The sequence below is a fragment of the Empidonax traillii genome, unplaced genomic scaffold (genome assembly GCF_003031625.1).
Source record: "Empidonax traillii isolate 1590-97213 ecotype Southwest subspecies unplaced genomic scaffold, ASM303162v1 scaffold338:size1951571, whole genome shotgun sequence".
Lineage (NCBI taxonomy): Eukaryota > Metazoa > Chordata > Aves > Passeriformes > Tyrannidae > Empidonax > Empidonax traillii.
This window is the reverse complement of record NW_020955531.1, coordinates 486,033-508,654: the sequence shown is the minus strand read 5'-3', so window position 1 is coordinate 508,654 and position 22,622 is coordinate 486,033. Positions and strand designations below refer to the sequence as shown.

The 22,622-nt window shown below is 39.4% G+C and overlaps 1 protein-coding gene across 6 annotated transcripts in view; it reads left to right on the top strand.

The window, feature by feature from the left end:
• CABIN1 (calcineurin binding protein 1) overlaps positions 1–22,622 on the top strand; it is a 109,815-nt gene that overhangs the window by 80,946 nt on the left and 6,247 nt on the right. For all 6 annotated transcript variants that reach the window (XM_027892032.1, XM_027892036.1, XM_027892034.1 and 3 more), the window contains 4 exons: positions 264–360; positions 1,470–2,111; positions 2,571–2,645; positions 13,564–13,855. In XM_027892032.1, the coding sequence (XP_027747833.1) occupies positions 264–360; positions 1,470–2,111; positions 2,571–2,645; positions 13,564–13,855 (1,106 nt within the window). The remainder of the gene's footprint in view (positions 1–263; positions 361–1,469; positions 2,112–2,570; positions 2,646–13,563; positions 13,856–22,622) is intronic.

The window sequence follows — 22,622 nt, the reverse complement described above, 5'->3', positions numbered from 1 at the left end:
TATTTTTTTTTTTTTTTTTTTTTTTTTTTTTTTTTTTTTTTTTTTTTTTTTTTTTTTTTTTTTTTTTTTTTTTTTTTTTTTTTTTTTTTTTTTTTTTTTTTTTTTTTTTTTTTTTTTTTTTTTTTTTTTTTTTTTTTTTTTTTTTTTTTTTTTTTTTTTTTTTTTTTTTTTTTTTTTTTTTTTTTTTAATGTCTTGGTTCTTGCTTTGAAAGTCCTGAAAGCTTTTGGCAGTTAACTTCATTTGTTCTCTCCCTGTGGCTCAGGAAGTACTTGCGTGATGCAGATCGCCAGGTTCTGGCCCAACAAGCCTTTGTGCTCACAGTGAAAGTGCTGGAGGACACCCTCAACGATCTGACACAGGTAGGGCAGCAGGGCACTTAATGGCTGTAATTTAGTAATTAGGTTTTTCTAGGTTGGGTTTACCCATTCCTTAGATCGCCTGAGAATGAAGGGCTACATTATCAGCACTGATTTCTGATAACTTTTGTTTACATTTCAGATAATGGTATATACATGGAGTGTAAAAAAGCTCCATTTTCAGGTCTGGTCTATTGGAAATTTCCTTTTAAAATGAGCTGAGATTCCTCTTGCAAAACAAAACCAGAGAACTAGATGTTACATGCCTGGCCACTTTTAACTGCTAGTCCTTGACAGCACCACACTTGTTATTACATATAGTAGTAATGTAGATTTAATTTTGAAAAGTCATATAGAAACTAATCCATTTCCAGGTTAAGGTAACTGGAAATTGGAGCTTTATTTGGTAAACACATTGAAGGAAGGACTTGTTCCTAAGGGCTTTCCAAGCTAACAGACTGTAGGTTTAACAAATTAAATGCAAACATCCTCAAGAACATCAGAACTCTGTATATGAAATAGTTTGTTCATAAATCTGGATGGAAGAATTGTATCATTAGAAATTTTTGAAAGAAGAGATGATGTTCTGAGGTTTTTCTACCTTTGGAACATCACCAAAGTAAAGTCATAAAAATTAAAATACTATAGCAAGGTTTCCCTACTTCTTGATCTATTAACAAGAAAGTTATGTAAGAACAGCCAAAGAGAAGATTCATAAATTTGAGAGTGATCTGCAGCTGCCAAAAGAAACAGATTGAGTTTTGATTTCAATACATTAGAAGAAAAATTTGTGCTGCTAAACCTTGAATTTCATTTAGTTGGAGCCCAGAACATGGACTGAAGTAGTGGGGAAAAAAAAACATTGTGGCTTTGGTTCATCCTGTTGATTTCTCTGTGGTGTTTTCACTGAGTAAAATACTTTAATTGTAAGACTTGTGGCTTGGATTAATTAACAGTCAGGAACAAAAAAGAATGAACATAGAATAAATGCATTTTCTTCAACAGGGGCAGTAATGAAAGGTACTTGTTGTCAGTATTCTTGGTGGTCATTGCTGTGCTCAAATGCTTTCTGATTTCAATGATAACAGAGAAGAATGATTTCTTTTATTAAGGTTTCAGAAGATCAGGGTTCCAAGTCCTCTAACCTTGCTTCAGGAAGGATGACAACAGACGTCTCAAATAAAACTAGTGCTGAAGAAGGGAAAGATGTCCTTCCCAAAAAGCCGGTTTTATCAGATGGAGTAGCACATAGTACTGAAAATGGAGTAAAGGAGGTGACCCAGGGACAAATTCCCAATGCTATGGACATATTGGAACAAGAGGACAGGAATGACAAGGAGATTAAGGAGCTCCCTGGCCCTGGTTCAGTTGAGCCTATGGATCTTGATGGCTATTCCAATGACCCTGAAAAAATTGATTCTTCATGTAAACGCAGTGAGCCAGACCGACTTCAGTCTGGCAGGACCTCAAAGGAGAGAGCTCCAGAGAGCCGGACTCCAGAACTTTCTTTGGAAGAGCTAAGTATCAGCTCGAAACATCAGCAGCAGGCAGCTAAAGGAATAGTTCAAGCAGTACCTACAGAAGAACCTGTCCAGAGATCAAGCAGGAAGAGGAAATTACTTGAGGATGTGGAGTCTGGAAAAACACTTCTGCTCGATGCTTATCGAGTGTGGCAGCAGGGTCAGAAGGTCATGGCCTATGACCTGGGTAAAATTGAGAAGATCATGTCCGAAACGTACATGCTGATTAAGCAGGTAAAGTATTGTATCATTAATTGTAATTTCTCTGCGTGGTCTCAGACATGATTGTAGAATAACAGTAATTGCTAAACCAAGCAGTATGAAATTGGCCCTATACCTGTTCAAAAGTTGGGGAGATAAATGTCTCCTAAAGAATCATTCTCTTGACAAGACCACTGCTGGAGAGGGGGAGTAAGACCCTCCGTATTTTGGAACTACATTTCTGAAATCAGTTAAGAGCTACAATACCAATTATGTGGGGTTTGTTCATGCTAAATGTCAGTTTGAATTGAGAGAGTTGAGTATGTATCTTTGGATATACACTGCTGAATAACTTAAGGTCAGCGTTCTGCCATAAAAGTGCTGCTTCTCCCCCTTAGTCCCATACTCTACATCCCGATTTCATCTCAATTTAATTAGATTTACAGATGAGATAAGTAATTATGACTTCATTAGTTGTGATTCTGTGTTTAGGTGGATGAAGAAGCAGCACTTGAACAGGCAGTCAAGTTTTGCCAGGTGCATATGGGAGCATCAGCACAGAAACAGGTGAGCTCTGAAGTCTCTGACTGCTTCTAACAAACTTTTATTAGTTTGTACAGGTAAATCTGTTGCTGAATGTCTCCAGCACTTAAAAATATCTGCTTTCCTTGTACTGTTGTCATCTAAGGTAAGCTGACCACATTAGTGTAGGGAGCTCATCCCCCTTATTAGGGTTGTTGCTACTGTTTATGTCAAGCTTGAAGAATAGTTTGCATGCCCAGAAGCTATTGGGAAAACCCCAAACCATCCTCAAATTGAAATGTTTATGGCACACTACAGTTTTCCTAATGTCCATGTCATTCCTCAGCATTTCATGGATGGTAATTACTTCCTTCTGATCCCTAAGGGCAAACAACCTCAGCAGCTCTTCCCTGGCTGACATTGCACTCTGCTCCAGAAATACCACATAGCTTTTCTCTCAACTTGCATGCTTCAGAATCTGATTTTAACTCTTGTTATATTACTCAGTTTGTTTTTAGCATGTAGTTTCTGGGTTTATCCAGCGAACAGTTACAGAACTTTAAAGGCATTGTTATTTACCAGTCCTTAATGTGAAATCAAAGCCAAGAATAAAACTGGATGAATGACGTGTTTAGCGGTCATTCATTTTGCAGCAAACTGTGAGATGAATGCCCCAAAGTATTTACTAGGTTTGTATTTTCCATAATTTTTTTTTTTTTTAGTTAAACTGTGCATTTGTATAATGCATCTCCTAGCAGAGTAACAGGAGAGGATGAAAGAGGGAAAATTAGGGTTTTTTTTTGTTTATTAGATTTTCATGGAAGTAACTTCTTCCAATTTGTGCACCTCAGGAAGCCAGTAACATTTTTCCATTGAATGATAGAAGTGAACAGAAATGTTAAAAGAGATATTTATTCTAGTAGTGTTTGTTTGATCATAGTCTGGTATTTAAGGTTTTAATTGTTTTTTAATAAAGACATACTGACTCAGCATGTTAAGTCTATTTCACTTTATTTTGGGGAAAAATAGACTTTATCACGCTTAGATTTATGACTTCGAAATAAAAATAATTTGCTAATAAGCTTCTTCAAAAAGTAATGTTGCTGTTGGGTTTTTGCATGTATTCACCTTTTTAAAAACCATTCACCAGATTCTCGTCTCTCAGCCCAGTTCCTTGCTGGGCTTTCTTGAAAGTTCTGAGAATGTGATTGCTACTCCAGCTCTTCCAGCAGAGTCAACGGTTACTCAGACAAAACATGGGAATGGTGAAAAACCTGCACACAAACTAATACTGAAAGTAGAACAATAGGTGAGCTTGCATTTAACTGCACTGGAAGCGATAAGATTTCCTGTTAAATCAGTTGAAATAAAACACAGCTCTTAATAGGCTGCACTTTGAAGCTTGGAAGCTTTCCCTTGTAGGAAGCAGTCCCAGCTAACGAGGTTATTACATCCTGCAGTCTCATTTTCGTCTGCTCCGAGCAGGATCCTGCGAGCCGTGTGAAGCTGCTGCACTGCTCGTATAACACCAGGAATTCGTGTGGAGACACAGGAATAGCCACTCTCTTAGACATCTGTCTGTTTTCAACAGATTGAATCCTGTTTTATTTAAAATTGGCAAGTGTTTGCTTTCTGTAAGCAAATGATGTCATGTATAGAACTGGTGCAGCCGAGGGAAGTGCTTTGTTCCTGGGTAGTTTGAGTAGAGTTGCAGGGCCTGTGGTTCTTCAGTCACTTATCCCAAGAAACTGACAGTTAAAAAAAAAAGAAAAAGAGCACAAAATTCATCTTGATTTATATCTTTTGCTGCTGGCTGTTCTATTTTACAGTTCCAGGCATTATATGGTTTCTTTATGAACGTTTTCACTTGCTCCTAAAATTAGGAATTACTTATAATTATGGTTTTTCAACTTTCTTCCAGACCGTTTAGTGTTTTCTAACCTAAATATTTAACAACTATGTTGACATCTTTTTCTGTGCCTCTTCAGGCACAAGCAGGAAACAATACAGCAATCAGTGAATGGAATTGGACAAAGTGGGTTCTTACACTTGTGTGATGAGATCTAATCTTTTTAATAGCTTGGCAATACTGTGACCCTTTGACTTGCTTTCGGAAATTCTCTGTGGCTGTCATGAGTGATGCAATGCTTGCATGTTTTGAGCCAGTGAGACTCACATCATGTTTTAGAAAGTCAGCTGAACCCATGGGAAGTGGCTTAGGAAGGGTTTGGGGTGTCAGAGGGGTTCCTCTGTATGTGGGGCTGCTGTTCTTAGTGCAGGTGGTGCTCAACATCTTCACCTGTGTTTAGATTGTAGTGCTTGTAACAGAGAGGGGTGTGCACATGTCCTTGGTACAGACTTGGCTGAAATGCTGCAATATCAGATCTCTGGTTGAAAAAAATCACTTGAGCATCATCTTACCAATTAAACATCATCTCAAACTTAATTAGACCCAACTCTAACTTTTCAGGAGTAATTTGTTTTCCCATAGCAAACTTGATTTTGCTTTACCAGATCCTACTAAAGAGGGCTTTAAGTTTTTTATGTCTGAAGACCTGAAACAGTCATTCAAAGAGGCTACCAAAGAGAGACTTGTGGGCTTGAGAAAGCTGCTAGTAAATAAAATATAAATGAATCCGTGTATGTTACCATACTCAGGGGGGATGGAGGTTTTAACTTTATGAATAATTTGGGCTGTGGCTGTATCTGGCTGGGTCCAGTGTTATGTAATGCATATTTACTGCCAAACCATAAAGGTGAAATAAAATCTGAACTTGTAACACTTATGTGAAAGTGAAATGGGGGAAAGACTCAAATGTGTGCAGGTTTTTTATTTTTAATAGAAAGGAAAATCCTTTATGGAGTATGGGAATAGAGCAGCATAAACAGACAAAATCCCAGTAATTGATACAAAAATGTGTTCAGTAAGCTTCTAGGACATTTCTTTCACTAAATAATAATAATAACAACAGTAATTATTTTTAAGTGATGTATTCATCAACTTAAGAACATCTTAGTTCAAAATCGAAATAGTGGTGATGCAACATTCTTAAATGCTGATATTAATGCTGTTGTGGAGAACAGGTGTAGCCAAAAGTAATTCTTCCTCTTTTTGTCCTTTTCCCTTTAAGTTCTTAAGTGTCAGCAAGGCTTTTGATATACACATATCAAAGGGGCTGAAATTGCTATCCAGTGGTGGTTGCTGTGCCATTACTAGTTAAGTAACTAAAGTTACACTAGAGATTAATTCCCTTCGTGGTCAAACAGCATTTTGAAGGATTCTTGTTCTTTTCTTTGATTTTCTGTCTGAGAATGTTATCTAAAAGATTTGCAGAGATGCCAAAAGCAGTCAGCTATTGCTCTGAGTTATAAGATATATTTTTAGCCTTGCCAACTCTGATTTTCATATGAAATTAATGGTCCCTGGAAATGGAATACGAAGGAGGCCTTGTTGAGGGGGAATGAAAGATTGAGGCAGACTAGTTTGACTTTGAAGTAGCATTGTACTTAAATATGTGGTGCTGGGAACCAAGGAGGGGATGTGCTGGCAGAAAGCAGTTGTAAGGCTTCTAGATAATTAGAGATTTTCTAATAAGACTTTCCACTGGCTGCCTAAAATTGGTCCTATTAAATTCTTCATTGTATACTGTTAGGACATATTGACATGGGAAAGTTATTGCAGCACAAGGTACGGTGAAGCTTTGTAGTGCACAGAATATTCTATAAATTCATGTGGAGATACCTGAGTCAAAGAACCCATCTGTCTTCTTTTCTTCCCGGACTTGCAATTTGAAAAGGTATTTTTATTACTGTGGACTTAATATTGAATGCCTTATTACTAAAATTAAAACTTTCACCCGTGTTGAAAGTCACGACAGATAAAACTCTGTGGTTGTGTGTTAGGGTATCTCTAATCCTGGGAACTGAATTTATATAAAACAAATAGCTTAAAACATTACAGACATCAGTGTTGCATACAGGGCTGGATTTAACATCTCTAAAAATACAAGAGCATTCAAAGGCAAATTTCCAAAATGCCATTAAGTCTCTGGTCCTGTGTTGTGACCCTTGAGAATATGGGACTGTATGTAGAAAGCCCTAGTAATGGGCAGCATTGTAGGAGCTGAAACTTCTATTGGCTCCTCATGGTATAGTTTATCATCCAAATGTCATGAGAAGGGGCTATTTCAACATTGCTGAGTTATTTCAGACTCACTGCAGCCTTAGCCAAAAAAAATCCTTGTTCTGGGACCGACTCCATCCCTGAAGTGTGAGGGAGAGAAAAGAAATTTTCAGCTGCCCTTTCCTGCTTCAGCTGCCAAAGCTTGAGCTCTCCCTGCTCCATTCTGACTGATCAAATCCTTCCTTTCACCTTTTGCTTCACTCACCTCTTCCAAAGTAACACATCTGTGACCACCTTCTCCCACTGGCTGGTGCCAAACTCCGAGTGCTTTCCCCATTTCTCTCTCTAAACATACAGTCAAAACTCATCAGTAGTCAGTGTCAGGTCTAATTAAACATGATGCTTCATGAAGGAGCTGCCACCAGAATCAAAACAAGTGAACTTTATTATAAACACAAAGGCACAATCAGGTTATGCAGAGAAGTCATGCCTTTCAGGCTCCTCGTGGGCTGCCAGCATGATCCCTGATTTTATAAAGTTCTGCTGCTTCTTTAATATAAAAGCAGTATTTCCTAAGGGAAGGTGCTGTTTTAGTGCTGCTCTCACTGTCCTTTTCTAGTTCCAAAACAGGTAACTGGGGTCTTTATTCTTCATTCACCAGTGTTTGTCTCTTCCCAGTGCTGGTGATTTTTAGGGGGGAGTACTGGAGGGGTTCAGGGGATTGCGAGTGATGGGTTTGCTGTACAGGGGCAGCAGCTGAAACCACACACAACGTCAGAAGTGCTCAGATTGACTGTGGAGCATCAGTCTAGTGATAGTACAGCCCCTAAGTTGGACCTTACAGTGAATGTGACATTTTACTTGGAACAGGAAAAAATTTTCTGTGAGTGAAGCTAGAGGGCACTCCCATGGATTTTTTCCTCTTCTGCTGTGGAATGCAGTCAGCACTGCAGTGACACGGGCTTTTAGGCTTTTTTCTTCAAGGAGAAAACTTGAGAGTGACTTGTTTGAACTGCCTTGGGTGTCTAGAGCGTTTTCTTCTCGATTTCTCACATTAAAAGAAACCCCCAAAAAGCAACAAACCACCAAGCTGTTCTCTTCAGGAAACAGCTAAAACCCTTCTGTAAAGGCACTTTGCTGGGGATGGGAGGAGATCAGGAAAATATTAAATAATTAGAAAATAATCATCTCTGGTTCTACCTCATGTGTTTTCTCCCCCTTTTTGTTCCACCCACATGCTGCTAATTTTCATCTTTTCTTCCTGCACATCAAGACGTCAGAGACTGCTTACAGAAAAAGTTGTTTTTCCTGAGTTGTCTGTGTGCTTTATTAATGCAGCAAAGATGACAAGAAAGGAGGGGGAAGGAGGAGGTGGGGATGGGGGGGACAAAAGGACGAGCTCTTTCATGGTCTCCTACCAAAGGGTGACCATTTTGTTCACTGTTGCATTTGCCAGTTGCCATGGCATCCCCCTCTCACTCTATCCTGGAGGTGTATTCTTGATATAATTAACAGCTCTCCTCCTTCTGTCTCCTGCAGAAAGCAATCATTAAGTGAGCATGAAGGAAAGAACAGACACTTTTTATCTTTTACTTTGTATATTAATGTTTTTCATCCTGCTACCTGATCTCTTGGTCCAATAATGATGTTTTTGTGTATGGAAGCGTTGCTGGAGTATGATTGCCCGTGTAGAGCAGGACATTGAGCCCCTGCATGTGTTTGTGTAAATGGGATATTTACTTAGGCTAGAGTGCAGTTCAATCGTATGTATTTAAGCCTTTGTTGTTTTCTGTTTATAAAACTCTACTCTTAGGAAATACAAGGTTCTCCACAATCTGGATCATGGATACTGCTGCTATTTCTAATGTACCTGGAAGAAAGCTTCCAAATGAGATTTTTTTAAAATGCTGCTGTAGAGAGATTGAGAGGGAAAAAAAGAATGAATAGACATAGTCTAATTAAAACACAATACTGAGCAGCAGTTGGAGTGGTAATACTGTGGAATGTGGCCAGCATATTGTTCACCCAGTTTGTGTGACAGCTCCCAGGTTTTGTGGGAATGTGCTGATAATCCTTCTACAAAGGCACACCTTTTTGCGAGGTGGATTCTGACTTCAGTCCTACTACTGTGCTAAACTCAGGCATGGGAATAATTAAAAAAAAAACAAAAACAAAACCAAAAAACACACCAGCAAGAAAATGTTATGTAACAGTTGCAGTGCCAGCATCTTTCGTTGGGGAACTTCTGTTGGGAAAACTGTCACTTTCCCTTTCTTTGGAACGTTCGGTGGTTACTTTTCCCCACATCCTCAGGGCACTGAGCCCTTCCAGGAGCAGCAAGGTGGCTGCAGGATTTCCTTGTTTTTCAAAATGTGTTTTGCAAAAATCAGTAAATATGATAAAAAGAAAACCTCGGTCAGGTTATCTGGTTTATGCCTTCACAGGTAGGCTACAAAGTAAAATTTTTCTTACATTTTATCTTAATGCACAATTTCTTTTTGTTGCTCCTGTTGTCTCTCTACTGAAATGCCTCATTGGGAAACTATAGGGAGCTATTTTTCCACTAACTTATGTGAAAAAATTCTGCACTTTTGCTGATGCTTTTATTGGTGGAAGTCTGTCCCAGTGCTGGCTTTCCAGCATTTCCCTCACTTCTTTTTGTCTCAGCTTTCAACATGGGAAGGGTTTGTCTGTAGCTTCCCTGAAGCTGAGTGAACTCTTTGAAGAGTCTGCTGAAATAGTCAAGGTTCTAACAAATGAGGAGAATGATTTTGTGACCTGTATAAGTCAGAAATAGTCACAGTTTACGCAGACGTGCATCCTAATTGTTCATTTAAATTTCACCTTTATGCATTCTTCAAAATAAGGAATATTTTTGCTAAGTTTTTTTTTAAAGAGCAAAGAAGATAATGGGTCTTTATGGAAGCAATGGACCATCTGTGACACATCATTTGGATATTTATAAGCCTTAAATGTTTTTTCCATCCACTTTGGTAGCATAGCAGTCAGTGGAAAAGTAGTACTGCATACCCTTCAGTACCTCATCTATTTTTTTTTGAAAATCTAGAAGGAAGTCCAGTCTTGACTAGATGAACCTGTAATTACAATGAAAGATGGGAAGAAGAAGGCAGATAAGAGTTTTCATTTCAGTTCAGTTATATGCACTTGTTCTGTAAGTAACATCCTCATCAATGTAAGAAAAGATTTGTTTCCTCTTGGTGACTAAATCCACTTTATAATAGTGGTGGTTAACAGAGACACTGAGCATGGTGAGATGGATTGAAGAGGGGAAAGGAAAAGTTCTGACTGAGTCAGGTTATGACTTAGTGCCACAGCAAAGTAAAAATTAAAAAAAAAATCTCCTAATGAGAAACCACATAAAACACTGGTAAAGGATTGTCACTGCCTCTCAGTTTCCTGCAGCATGTCTGTAGAAAAAATATGCTTTGCCGCTGGTTTAACAGTAGAAATAGATGAACATAAAGGGCTTCTGGTAAATCCAAGACTTCCTCTAATGAGTTTTTCTGGGTTTATTTCTCAGCTCTGGTGTTACAAGGTCCTGTGTTTTCCTGCAGGGTGATGAAATGTGGTCCCGTAAGTCTTGAGCAGTATAGTTAGTGATGTTGTTCTGACTTGGGCTTTGTGAGTAGCATCCTTACTGCTCAGGGGTGCTGGAATTCTTGCCCCTTCACTAAAACCAAACCCTTTTAAAGAACGTGTGCCTCAGTGTGGTGCTCATCTTAGCTTTGTGCTTACAACTTTTGGGTGGTCTGCAGTTTCTGAGTCCAGTAAAACATAGGAAACAGGTTTAAATCCCTTTTCTTAGGGCTCTGTGAGTTGCAGAATGCACAGTAGCCAACAGTGGATTTGTTAATACTTGGCCCTTACTTTAAAGGAAGATTTCTCCTCTTTTTTTATTTCATCCCGTCTTTTGAGAAAAGAAAGTCATCGAGAGGATTTTTTTTTCTCTTTCCAAGGTCTCTGTTTCATTGGGTTGAAAAGAACCTGTCTGTTTACAGCAGCCTTACACAACTCTTCACCAGATCGCATCTGGAAGGTTCCTTTTAAAGCCATAAACACAACAATCTTCTTTGTTACCTTTCTTTTGTATAAGGCTGCACTTTTTGACTTCACATTAGAATTTTTGGTCATGATTTTACTGAGATAAAAACATCATGTTACTTTCACCTTTACTCTTTTGTGCAAATAAAATGTTTCTCTTGTTATGAGGCATAAAATAAAAATCCTGCCCAAGCCACAACTTTACCTGGAGGAACTGATTCAAAGTAAAAACTGATTTATTTTTCTTACCCCCAATACAGCATCTTCATTTTGAGAGAAATTAAAGATGAGTTTGGTTCTATCTTTGTGTAACAATAAGGGTTGTTTCAGTTTCAACCTTTTCTCTCTCTCTGATCATCTACAACTTACAGGATGGCCTTCCTGTGTTTGTGCCTCCCTCCACTGCCTCGTTAAATGTGTGTTGGTCAGCTGTCCTCACTAATGCTGGGTGATGGGATGTCCTGAGTGGTTGGATGATGGGCTGTATTGAGTGACACCAACTTGGAGGGCATGGTCAGTGTGCTAGAAAGGTGTAGGTGTGCCTGCTGGAACAGGGAACTCCGATAGATGGGGATTGCATTGACAGGAACTACCTGATGGTTCTGCACCTGGGGCAGGTTGATCCCCGTGCAGTCTGACAGGGGAACAGCTCTGCCAGAAAAGATTTGGGGCAGGAGGTTGGGCACAGGTCAGCAATGTGTCCTTGCAGCAGTGAGGTCAGAGAGAACAAGGATGCTTCATCCTGGTGAGGAGAAGAGGAACAGAGGGTGAGGTTATGGAATTGCAGTCTGCAGAAGAAAGGAAGGAACCAGACAAGAGGCACCATTTAAAGTTGCAGCAAGAGAAATTTGGATGAAGCAACTGGAAAGAAGTGTTCACTGTGAAGGTGGTAAAATGCTGGAACAGGGGCCTGGAGAGGCTTTCAAATGTCTGTCCTTGGCAGAGTTTGCAATTGGGCAGATCAAACTGCGGAGTCAGCTCAGCTTTGAGCAGGAAGTTGGACTGGAGACATCCAGGGGTCCCTTCCAGCAGGAATCACCCCATGGTGCTGCACTCTTTCTCTCCCTAATCATTTTTCTTCTGAGTACCAGCCAAGTACTGCTGACTTACTTTCTGAATGTCCTCTTTCTGTCTGGAAATAGCTGTGTGTTTTTATAGAAGTACAGTTTGAGATGCAGATGTATTTTTAATATCTGTGTACCTAAGTAGTAGTACCTTCATGTGTTTCTCGTGAAGAAATTTTGGATACAATACAAGCACAAATATGTCAGGTTCTACATCTGGGATTATGCAAGTTAATGAAACACATGGGTGTGAAGGGTTTTCCCTTTAAATCACAGCTGAAAACATTCCCTCTAGTGATCTCACTTCTGGCTTAAGGCTTTCTTCTGCAGTTTAATTTATATCAGGTTTGTGTGATCCCATTTCTATGTGGAGACCTTTAATTTTGGAACTGATGCTTTAACATCAGAAACTTGCAACTTTCAGAGGCAGAATAGACCTTTTTCTGATCCAGTATGGTAATTGTTGTGAATATAGCTGCTGTATTTTATGTTTTTGTGTACACGTAGCATCTGGCAGGTTTTAATTGTATACTTTTTAGAGATTGATTAATCAAGTTCAGGAACTTCAAAAATACATTCCACCAATTATTAAATAAAAAAAAAAAGTACTTGTGTGCTTCCCACCTTTGAATTTTAAATATGCATTTTCCCCAGCTGAAAGTTGCTCTGTTCTCTCAGTGAAATTCTGCTGACTCTTCTGGCATTGTAATAAATCTTTGGTCATCTAGGACATTAGGGCCCAATTCGATTTTACATTTGCCAGCAGAACTCTGTTTCTATTTCAAACATTCATACTCTATCACCATGGTTAAAATGAGGGGTTTTTTTTCATGGTAGAGGTATGAGACAGACAATTAAACATCTGAGAATTCCATTCAGCCGTATCCTTTACGGTCCAATAAGTTTCCATTAAATGAAGACTGCAAAGAGTGTGAAATAAATGCTTTCTGTGGCCTCACAGGCAAGAATACTTTATTTGATTACTGATAAAAATTATAGAGAAGATACTCATTTTATGGATACTTTTGTTCTCTTCTTTGGTGAATTTATGTCCCCCTTCTACCTTCTGTCTATATAATAAATGACACTGTATTAAATTTTCAGCACTGGCTTTGGAGAAGAGCATTGCTCTTGGTGCCACTCCTGCACAGGCAGCAGATCTCATTGAGCCTGTTCCAATTGGACACCAATGTTATTCAGTTCTGCATTTACCAGGAATTTATGATTTGGGATTAGGTTGATTGCTTATTTTGCGAGCAGATACATTTTTCTGCTTTCTCCATTTCTTCTCATGTCATTCACTAAGAATTATCCTTTGTAATAATTTGCAAAGTCTCCTGAAGCACTGCAGATCTGTGTTTTCTGGTCAAACATTTGTCAACGTATTTTTAAATGAAATAAATGTGTTTCTGTTTATAGGAGATTGTAACTCATGCTTAATTACAGAGTTCAGAAAAGTGTGTTTTGTTGCGAGGGATGTGTTAAATAAAACTTTGTAAATGTGGATGTGGATAAGTGTTAAAGTGCTAGTTTGCCAAACAGACCACAAAGAACAGAAAAATAATCCATAAAGGAGAAAAGTGATTGAGTCCCTATTAAGTTATTTCTACTTTAGAGAGAGTGTTTTCTGTCTATAAAATGTCGAAGCAGGTAGAACATGCAGAATTACTGATGTTTCCTCACTGTCTCTGCCTGCCCTTTTTTCTTTCTGTAGTCCATGGGAGAAGCCCCCACAACCCCAAAGCATACGAAGGACAACAGAGAGAGCTTCTTCCCGGTAGCACCGGCCACGCTGCATCCTGCCCCGGTGAATCCAGACACTGTGACTCCTGAAAACCTCCTGAGACTGAACGACCTGCATTCCAAATCCAAACCAGCCTCCTCTTCTTCATCCTCTTCCTCCTCAGCATCTTCAGCACCTGCATCCCAGGAGTCACACAGGGACACTGAGCAGCTCCGAAGTCAAACTGCCGAGGCTGCAGCCAGCATGAGTGAGATTGTCCGTGGTAAGTCTCAGGGAGACGCAAGGTTTTGGCCCCCTCTAAGCAGTTTCCCAAGGCCACATGGTGAGTTAGTCCCCCAGGTTTAATTCTGGCCCATTTTCTGATCCCTAGACCACATTCAAAAGGTTACAAAGAGATTTTTGTCTTGGTCCTGAAATGAGTACACCTGCATAAATAATACATAGGTAATTTTTAGGATAGATTAAAAGAGTCATCGCTATCTGTGTAATTTGTATGTGGAACCATGGAATAGCAGCCTAAAAATATTCATCTGTTTTAGAGAATTTAAGTCACTAGCAGCATTAAAATTGAAATTGTTTTGCTTTCTTCAAAGAGGTGAGAATCTAGGTCTTTTAACTTCTTAAAAGATTTAAGGTATTTTAAAGTGATTGCCATTGAAATACATTGGTGGGCAGCCTACATTTGCCTTAGAAGTGCCTCATTAACATAATTAGCTGCACAGTCCTCACTGACCTGCATATATGTGTGGAGATTTGTAACAATGATGAACAAGATTCTACGTGGTTCGTAAAGCTAGTTATCATCACTATTACTTTCCACATTTGAGAAAAGGAGCATCTGACAGGACCAGGATGTTAGGAATATATTATTTATAGCCCTGTTGTGGTTATGTGCCAGGTTAGAGCACAGGAGAGGATTGAAGAAAGAGAACAAATGTTACTTATTCTATAGCACGATGGTGTGATTTGTTTATGGCTGTGTTATGTGTATACAGCTCTCTAGATGAGGGAAGAATCAAATCAGAATGCTGGTTGCTTTACTGCTGTCATGGCAGGCTGGCTTCTTAGCAGCCAAAAAAGTCTCTGTGCAGGGCAGTGCTGATCCACTTCAGGGAACAAAGTAAGATTAGACCCAATTTCAGACTCGCCTTGGGTGCCCAAAAGAGGTGCTTGTGCACATTTGTGAGACACTGAGCGCGTTGAGGTGACAGAGCACCTGCCATAGCCTGTACTTCTTGCAACCTTTGCAGAAACACTGTCTGAAAAAGCATCTGCTGCTGCCTGTGCTCACTCCATCTGTTCACAAGCCTGGGCCCTAGCACTACTCACAAAATGCCATAGACAGAGTCACAGGAGCCCAGATAAAGTCATGAATGAGCCATGTACAAGACAGGTATTGTGGGGTGTGGGGGGGCAAGTAATGGGTGAAGATACAGTGGAAATAGTGTCCCCATTTGTGAGATGGAATGTTTCGTTAGTCTGGAATTGTGACTTTCTGAAGTTTTTTGTCTCTGTAATTCTGGTATTTCATTTCTTTCCATATGTAATCAGCCTTGGCATCTGAATGCACACAATCTGAATTCATCAGCAGTGAAGAAAAAATTAGGGAGAAATAGGTTTTCCCAATTTGCTAATCTCTGAGTACAGGACAAAATTGAAATGTAACATCTAGTATTAGCAGTTATAATAGTCTAATTTTCCTTTTTCACAATCTCTAGGAGAGATTGTCTTGGGAGGGAGAGAAAGGGGAGTGATAAGGAAGGAATGGGCTTAGTCAATGTGTAAACCACATTTGTTATTGTCCTTGTGAAGCTAAGGAACGGAGTTTCTTGGTGTCATAAGATATCCTGGCAGGCTTATTCAACAGAGAGTAATTCAGGTTTGTGCCTAGACAACAGGGGAGGGAAAAATGAATCCTCTGTGAAGTTGTTATACACTTACTAAGGAGAGTGGAGTAGGAATGACAATGCAGATGGGAACTCAGGCATTCTTTTGGCTTTCAAACAAAACTGCCGAGCGTTTCTGATGTGCAGTTCCCCAGGCCAGCAGTGATTGGAACATTTATTTGAATCTTTGGACTTCCTAGGCTTTGTTAGGGTTGTAGAGTTACGTATTGTTCTTTTTCTTCATTCATGCTTTCTATACATCATCTTGGTTGAGGCAGATGGAAGGGTTAGCTGCCAGAATTACAACCCTCAGACTGCCTGAAGATCAAGAGGGTCTCTCTGCAAAGCTGAATGCATGTGTTGTATCTGGCTTTCTGGCTCTCAGACCTACCTGACAGGTCACTTCTCTAGCTGAGAGAGACATCAGTTACTGCTATGTCCTTTTGTCTTTTTAATTCTCCTACCTTTGCATCTGCCTCCTCTAAAAAGAATCATTTATAAATCTGTTACAACCCTTTTTCATCTGCCTTCCTTTAGTTCTGTTTGTTTAAAAACTCCTCCCATTTTTAGAGTAAATAGTTTTCATCTTTTTTGTCTCGTCACCTCCTCCTGTATCTATTGGTTCATGTCAAAGTATTCCACGTCAGAGGGTATTAACTGCTCTCATTTTCTGTGATTTCAGGAGAAGGAATGGTTTTCCAAGCAATGCTGATGCTGTGCCACTCATTTCTTATGTAAATATTTTACTGAGATTTTGTCTAGTACATGACTAACATGACCACAAAATACAGCGTGATGGAGTCCAGCAGGAGAGTGATGATAGTGGTAGTTTCAGCATGACAGCTTCCTACATTTAGGCATAAATGTATGTAGGTCCTATTTGCCTCTGTGGCTCAGCTTAAAATTTTCTCTGGGGAAACTAAAATAGGACAATTAAGGTAAACTCCCTCCAGCCTGTCACAGTGTTCCAGTATCATACTGTTCTAAATTGCAGAAAAGTCTTGACACTTTCTTGCTCTTCGCTGTCCTTATTCTGATAAGGAATGAACAGTAAAACACTCATATTTGACTGCTGATACCAAGAGAAGGCTTTTGTACTTCGAACTGTTTAAAGTGCTGTGTTTTGTTTAAAGCCAGTTATCTACCAAGTTGGAATATAAAATCAGAGTAGAAGAGTAACACTCCCCCACTATTAAATTTTTGTCCATTTAAGGCCTAAGCATTTCAGTATAAAAGCAAGGTCATGATATATCTGTCCAAACTAAGAAATTCAGAGCTAGGGAAGACAATTCTTTTTGTTGGTCAGGGAAGTGGCACTCCATAAGCCATGTACATCTGCTGCTGAAATTTCAGGTGTTTGTTACCTAGGCACAACAGAGCAAGGAGAGGACTGTAAATATAGTTTAACCTGTAGAATTTTTAAACTTTCAGAAGCACAAGAAATAAATGCAAGCGAGGACAGTTGTGTAGAAAGATGAGTAGACTATTGTCTAGCAGGCAATGAAATTAAATTGTTTAAGTGTGTGTGGGCAGCAGCAGAGTCTCTGAAAGACAGATGTTGCGATTAAAGAGGATTTTGAAGTGAGAAGTCCTAAGAATTCAGTAACAAGAATGGAGTATGACATCCTGTAGGCTAACTGGGTGCTGGAGTCGTAAGAATACTTTCAGGTGTAAGGAGCATCTTTTTCCCAGAAGTCTGGGACTTAGTTTATTTTAACAACTGATACACAACCTTAAGCTGGTAGTGAGTTCTCAGAGGACTGAGGCAGTTTACATAAGGCATTAGTACACAGAATGTCAACATTGCATTGACAGCATCTGTCTTTGTATTAAAACAGTGCATGGCACAAGTTCACCTTGATTCCTCACAGCTTCCAGATACCCAGACAAGTGGGCATCCACAATTCCCGTTTCTGTTGGAATGAAATAGTGGGGATTGTGGGTTGCCATCTTTAGTTGAGCTTAACTGCATGCTGATCTCAGTGTCTCCTCAGTTGGCTTGTCATAAATTTCTAAAGACAAACACAGATTTTAAGAGCCTCTAGTTCTGTGTACTGAGAACTCTGCTTACGCAAAATGCCCAAAATATTTGGCCCTGTTGGCCATGCCTTATTTTGACTATGCATTTCAATTCAAACTTTCAGATACTTTTTAAATGAGTGTAACATTCAACCCCCTTAATTGCAATCAGTGTCTTACCTTGCTTTTTCTGCTGTCTTCCTCAGTTTCCAAGGCTTTAAAAATTCTTCTTTAAGTACTTGTAGCCCCACACCATTGGTTCCATCCCAGGGTAGAAGCTCCTGCCCACCTGTTAGTGACTGCAGAGTCATTAATAGAAATTACTCAGGCTGCCTCCAGCGAGCTCTGCATTTGCTCTCTCTGATCTCTTGCTGCTTCAGCCTCCTCAGCATTGGTATTTTCACTTCCCCTTGTCTGATCCGTGCTTTTCTTGAGGCTTTTTATTTTTCACAATGGGTGCACTCTTCACCTGCTGAATGCCAGCAGGGGTTTCCTGTTTGTGAATGACTTCTTAATTCCTTTTCGCTGAGTGCTCAGGCAGTACCAGTCAGTCGTGTCTTTCCCTTCCCTTTGTAAGTGTGCTGATTTGCCTTCTGTCGAAACAAACTCACTCCAGAAGAGTTTTTCAGTACACCTCATGTCTGTTTCTGATCTCTGCACTTCAGATTCCTTTAAGTTTTACTTTTTCAGTCCAGTGCTGTGCAGAAAATCCTTTGACATTAAAACTATTGTCGTTTTTATGTAGCTGTGTTGGGTCAGTAAGAAGAAGTAGAGCAGGGGTGACAGCTGGCCAAATGTGACTTGTGATGGTGTGAAGCCAGGGGTTTAGTGCAGTTAGAGCAGGTTTGTGGTCTAAAAGGCTCTCTAGCTCTGTGCACCCTCAGATTCCCCTGAAAATCCTGGGGAGTCACTGGTCTGTGGGTGCCTTGCACCAATGAAACACATTTTTTTGGAGACCTTTTGTAAAAGAACAGGGTAACAATATGTTTCAGTTTCACTAGTTTCAGATTGCTGTCAGCAGCATAAAATTTACATATTATCTTGCACAAAGGAAGACTGAGGGGAGCTGTAGTTGTAAGCCTTCTGCACAGGTATTGCACTGCTTGCAGAGTTCTCAGAAAATTGTGGAATGCACTTATATTAATTTAAAGAGATTATTCTACCAGCTGCTTTTGCTAATTTCATCGTGCTTAGCTGGCTGTCAGGGCAGAGGAGGGTGAAATATTGATGGTAAAGGAAAGGTCTTACGGCTTTCCTGATAACTAGCACAGAAAACTCAGAAGCAGTAGAATGCAAATGAGTGACTGTTCCTCTATCCACAGGTGCTGCTCTCCAGGTGTTGTGTGCTTGCTGAGTCAGGTACTAAACACAGATACCAATTAGTTGGGTTTTTATAGTGCCATTTGAAAGTTCACGTAGTTGACTATCAAAGCCTTTTGGATCTAGGCCCATTGTTTGCTCTTTTAAATTGAAGTTTTGTTTTGTTTAAAAGAACAAGAGAGGAAAGTTTATTACTGAACTTTAGGGCCTTTCTTTACCAGCATGCATGCCAGCTTTCTGCACCTCTAGGACACTTGGTGGTGGCAGGAAATGGTTTTGGACATGGGAATTCCACTGTCTGTGCAGTTAGACTGGCCCCAGTGTGGCTGTTAGAGGGACTTGCTAGCTTGGGAGTTAGTGTGGGCCAGGGACTATTTCCAGGAAGCACTTTCACAGCAGCATTCTGTTTTAATCTCATTAATGTTGTTCTGTGACAGCTGATCTCATCATTAGGAGGCATTTTGGGGTATGTCTCATATAATTGTACAGTATCATCTCCCTGCTCAGGACCCTAGTGATAAATATAGCAGTTTGCCACGCTATTGCAGTGAGAACTTCTGTTCACCAGACTGCTTGAATTTCTCTCATTTCAGAGGGCAGTAGAACTTGTGTTCTGCAGCTTTTCCCTGCCAAAAGTACTCTGATGCTTAATTTTTAACATACAACTTTGTGTTGGCTTTGAATGTCATTTCCTGAATTTGGCATTTCAAGTCAAATACTTATTTCTACAGCTATAACTTGGTGGTGGTTTTTTAGAATTAAATTTCAGGGCAGGATATTTGGAATGAATTTAGAGAAAGAAAATGTGTAAGGAAAGGCTATCAAATATACCTACCACATCCTGTGATGAGCCAGGTAGTCTCACTCCCTGCTGTGGTGCCTCATGGCTGATATTCCCATTGTTTTTGTTGGTCAGCGTCCTTCAGCTGTGTTTAGTGAACCAACCTGTGTTCCAGTGCAGTCTTTCCATGGACTTAGTAGCACAATTTATGAGGAAACTCTGAGCTCCTTCAAATTCAAGCTTTCCATGGCCTTTGCAGCTGCTGTGTGGGGAAAAAAGCTGTATTAATTCCCAGCTGGAGGGCAAGGCAGATGGAATACAGAAAATGAATTGTTTTCACATTACTACTGTTCTTTGGAAATGTGGTAAGATGCTTAGTCCAGTATGTCAGGGAGCAAAGGATCAGACCTGTTTCCATCACCATGAAAAAAATACTCTCCACATAGTATGCTAAATGAGTTCTGGGACCAATTGCTGCGGGTGGCCAGTAAAGTACAGAGTAAACCAGTTGTTACTGGGACTAGAAAGGTAAGCATTTCCTAGAGATTGTAGGGACACAGAATTCAATCCTTTCTCTTTTGAAGTGGTTGGATGGCAAGGTAGTACTGATCTGCAAAATCATACTGATGTATTTTCAGACTTTGTCTTGACACACAGAGCTACTGGGGAAGGTGTTTTGCAGGGGGGTGAAGGCAAGTGGTGCAAGTGCTTTATTTAAGTAGTTCAGGTTGTTGTCTGTTCATTTCTCTTTGTGTTTTCTTTTGAAACCATGTTAGTATTCCGTCCTGGAGTTCAAAGCTCAGCTCCTTCCTCTTTCATATAATGAAATGGGGCTTTGTGCATGCACTGTGTGTTACTTATATTCTTTAACATATCTGTGCTGTAATACTTCCAACTGCTTCCGTCAGAAACTGGAAAACATTTTTTTTTCCAGGTGCTAGTCACATTTTCTAGGCTTGTCTTCCAGTTGTCATGTAAGAGGTTTAGTGCATGACTGAAGGATTTTTTGAAATTCCACATAAAATGTTTTATAACACACTAGTGTCTCTCATACCTGACAGCATGACGAAATCAAATGATTAAGTGTTCAGTGCAGAGAGACCCGAGCAGCTGTTTACTGGTTACAGCAACTACTGCTTTTAAACTTTCTCCACATCTGCAAATTTCCAAGTGATTAGTTTTGCCAGTGCCGTTTCTCATTTTAGGTACATCAGAATAGCAAAGTGAATGGTCTCAGTATGAGAAGGGCTGCAGGATTGTGTAACCTGTATGGTTTATAGTGCGTGGAGGGATGGATGTAGTATATTCTGTGTATAAAGAGAGACAGGGAGAGGATATTAACTGTGATGAAGTCATGAACCCAGGCGCCCGCTATAGGCATCTGCAAACACTGGTTACCCTGGCAACAAGTGGGAAGAGGTTGGAGAGGAAAGCTGGAGTAGGTTGTTGCATTGAATTGTTGTCAGCTTGTTTCTTCCTCACTAAAGCAGGGAGATGTTGAAAGGTATGATGTCCCTCTTTCTATGCCTATACTATTTTATGTGTATTTAGGCAGTTGTTGGGAGAGGGAAGGCTAGAAAAAGATCCTTGTAATGCAGCTCGACTGGAGATGAACTTTTCAGTATCAGTAGTGATGTGCATTGCAAATCTGTGCTTTTCTCCGTGTGCTTAATTTCTGTGTGTTGTGTTGTAAGGTGAGAGTGCTAAATGGGTCTCCAGAGTACAGTACCTGTCCTGTCCTCAGCCTGGGGACAAGTGTCTGTTGCATATTATGTCTTCAGAAACTGATTTTATTTTAACCTGGGTTTGTAGAGCTAGTGTTTGAAAACCTGCCAGGACAGTACAAGTACTGGGTAATACCAAAAGATTTATTAACTGATACTAAATTTGAGCTTCTGAACACCTTCAGAATGTGCTGCACTTATATTCTTGTGTTCTTGTACTTGTGCAGAATGTTGTGGCTCATGAGTTAGTGGAGTCTTTACCTCCCTGGGGAAAGTTTTTATTAGAAGAACTAGGACATTATGTTCGGGGCTACAACAGCATCTTCCTCAAGACAAATATCAAGATATTCTCTTCAGAAATCTGTTTTAGACAAATAATAAAGAGATCCAACTGTATATGTCTTCTTGATTGTCCTTCTCTGTTTTGACCTTTTTGTCTGTAATGAAAAAAAAAATAGAACAAATATATATGCAGTATATAAGTATGAATAGTATCAGTTATGATATATATCCCTGCAACAACTTTTTCTTTTTTTTTCAAGATTTCTAAAACACGTTTTGTTCATTAACTTTTTTTTTTTACTTAGAAGTAATGCCACTCAAGTAATTATTTTAAAAAAAAATTAAAATTATAGTCCAGAAAGAATAAAGTGTATGACCCAATCAAGGGATAAAATTCTGTGACTGTATTTAATATCTCTGACACAAATGGATTGATTAACAGGCTGTGGTTCTTGATTTCTCGTGTACTGAAAGGCACAGCCTAATAGAATATTAACAAGTGTTGTTTGCAGAAGTGCAGTGATAGAAATACACACTTAGTGTGCCAGGCTCCTGCCTTTTCATTTCCATGTGAAATGAAACATGGCTGACAGATAATTTTATTCAAGTTTAAATCTAATTTTGCTACATTATAAAAGTGCATCTTGAAAACTTAGCAGAAATATGATGTGGAAGGTGGAGATTAAAGATTATAGACTCATGACAGTCTTGTAGCATCTTCCTAGCAATAGGCTGCTCTAAAGAGCTTTTGTCAGTCGGGCATAATTTGGTTAAAATAAAGTACAGCAAATCAATTTAAGCAATGATATATCTTATAATTAAACAAATATTGTAATCAGCATAAGAGGTAGAGTTTTGTTATTAAACAATAATGCAAATCAGAGCTCTTATTCTGAACTGTGAACTAATAAGTCCCTAATGTAGTTTAGTAGTTGAGTACTTACAAAACTGCTCTCTGTTAGCAGTAGAGCTGAGGCTGTAGGATTTGCAGTCTATTTGTATATAGTTTTGTACCTG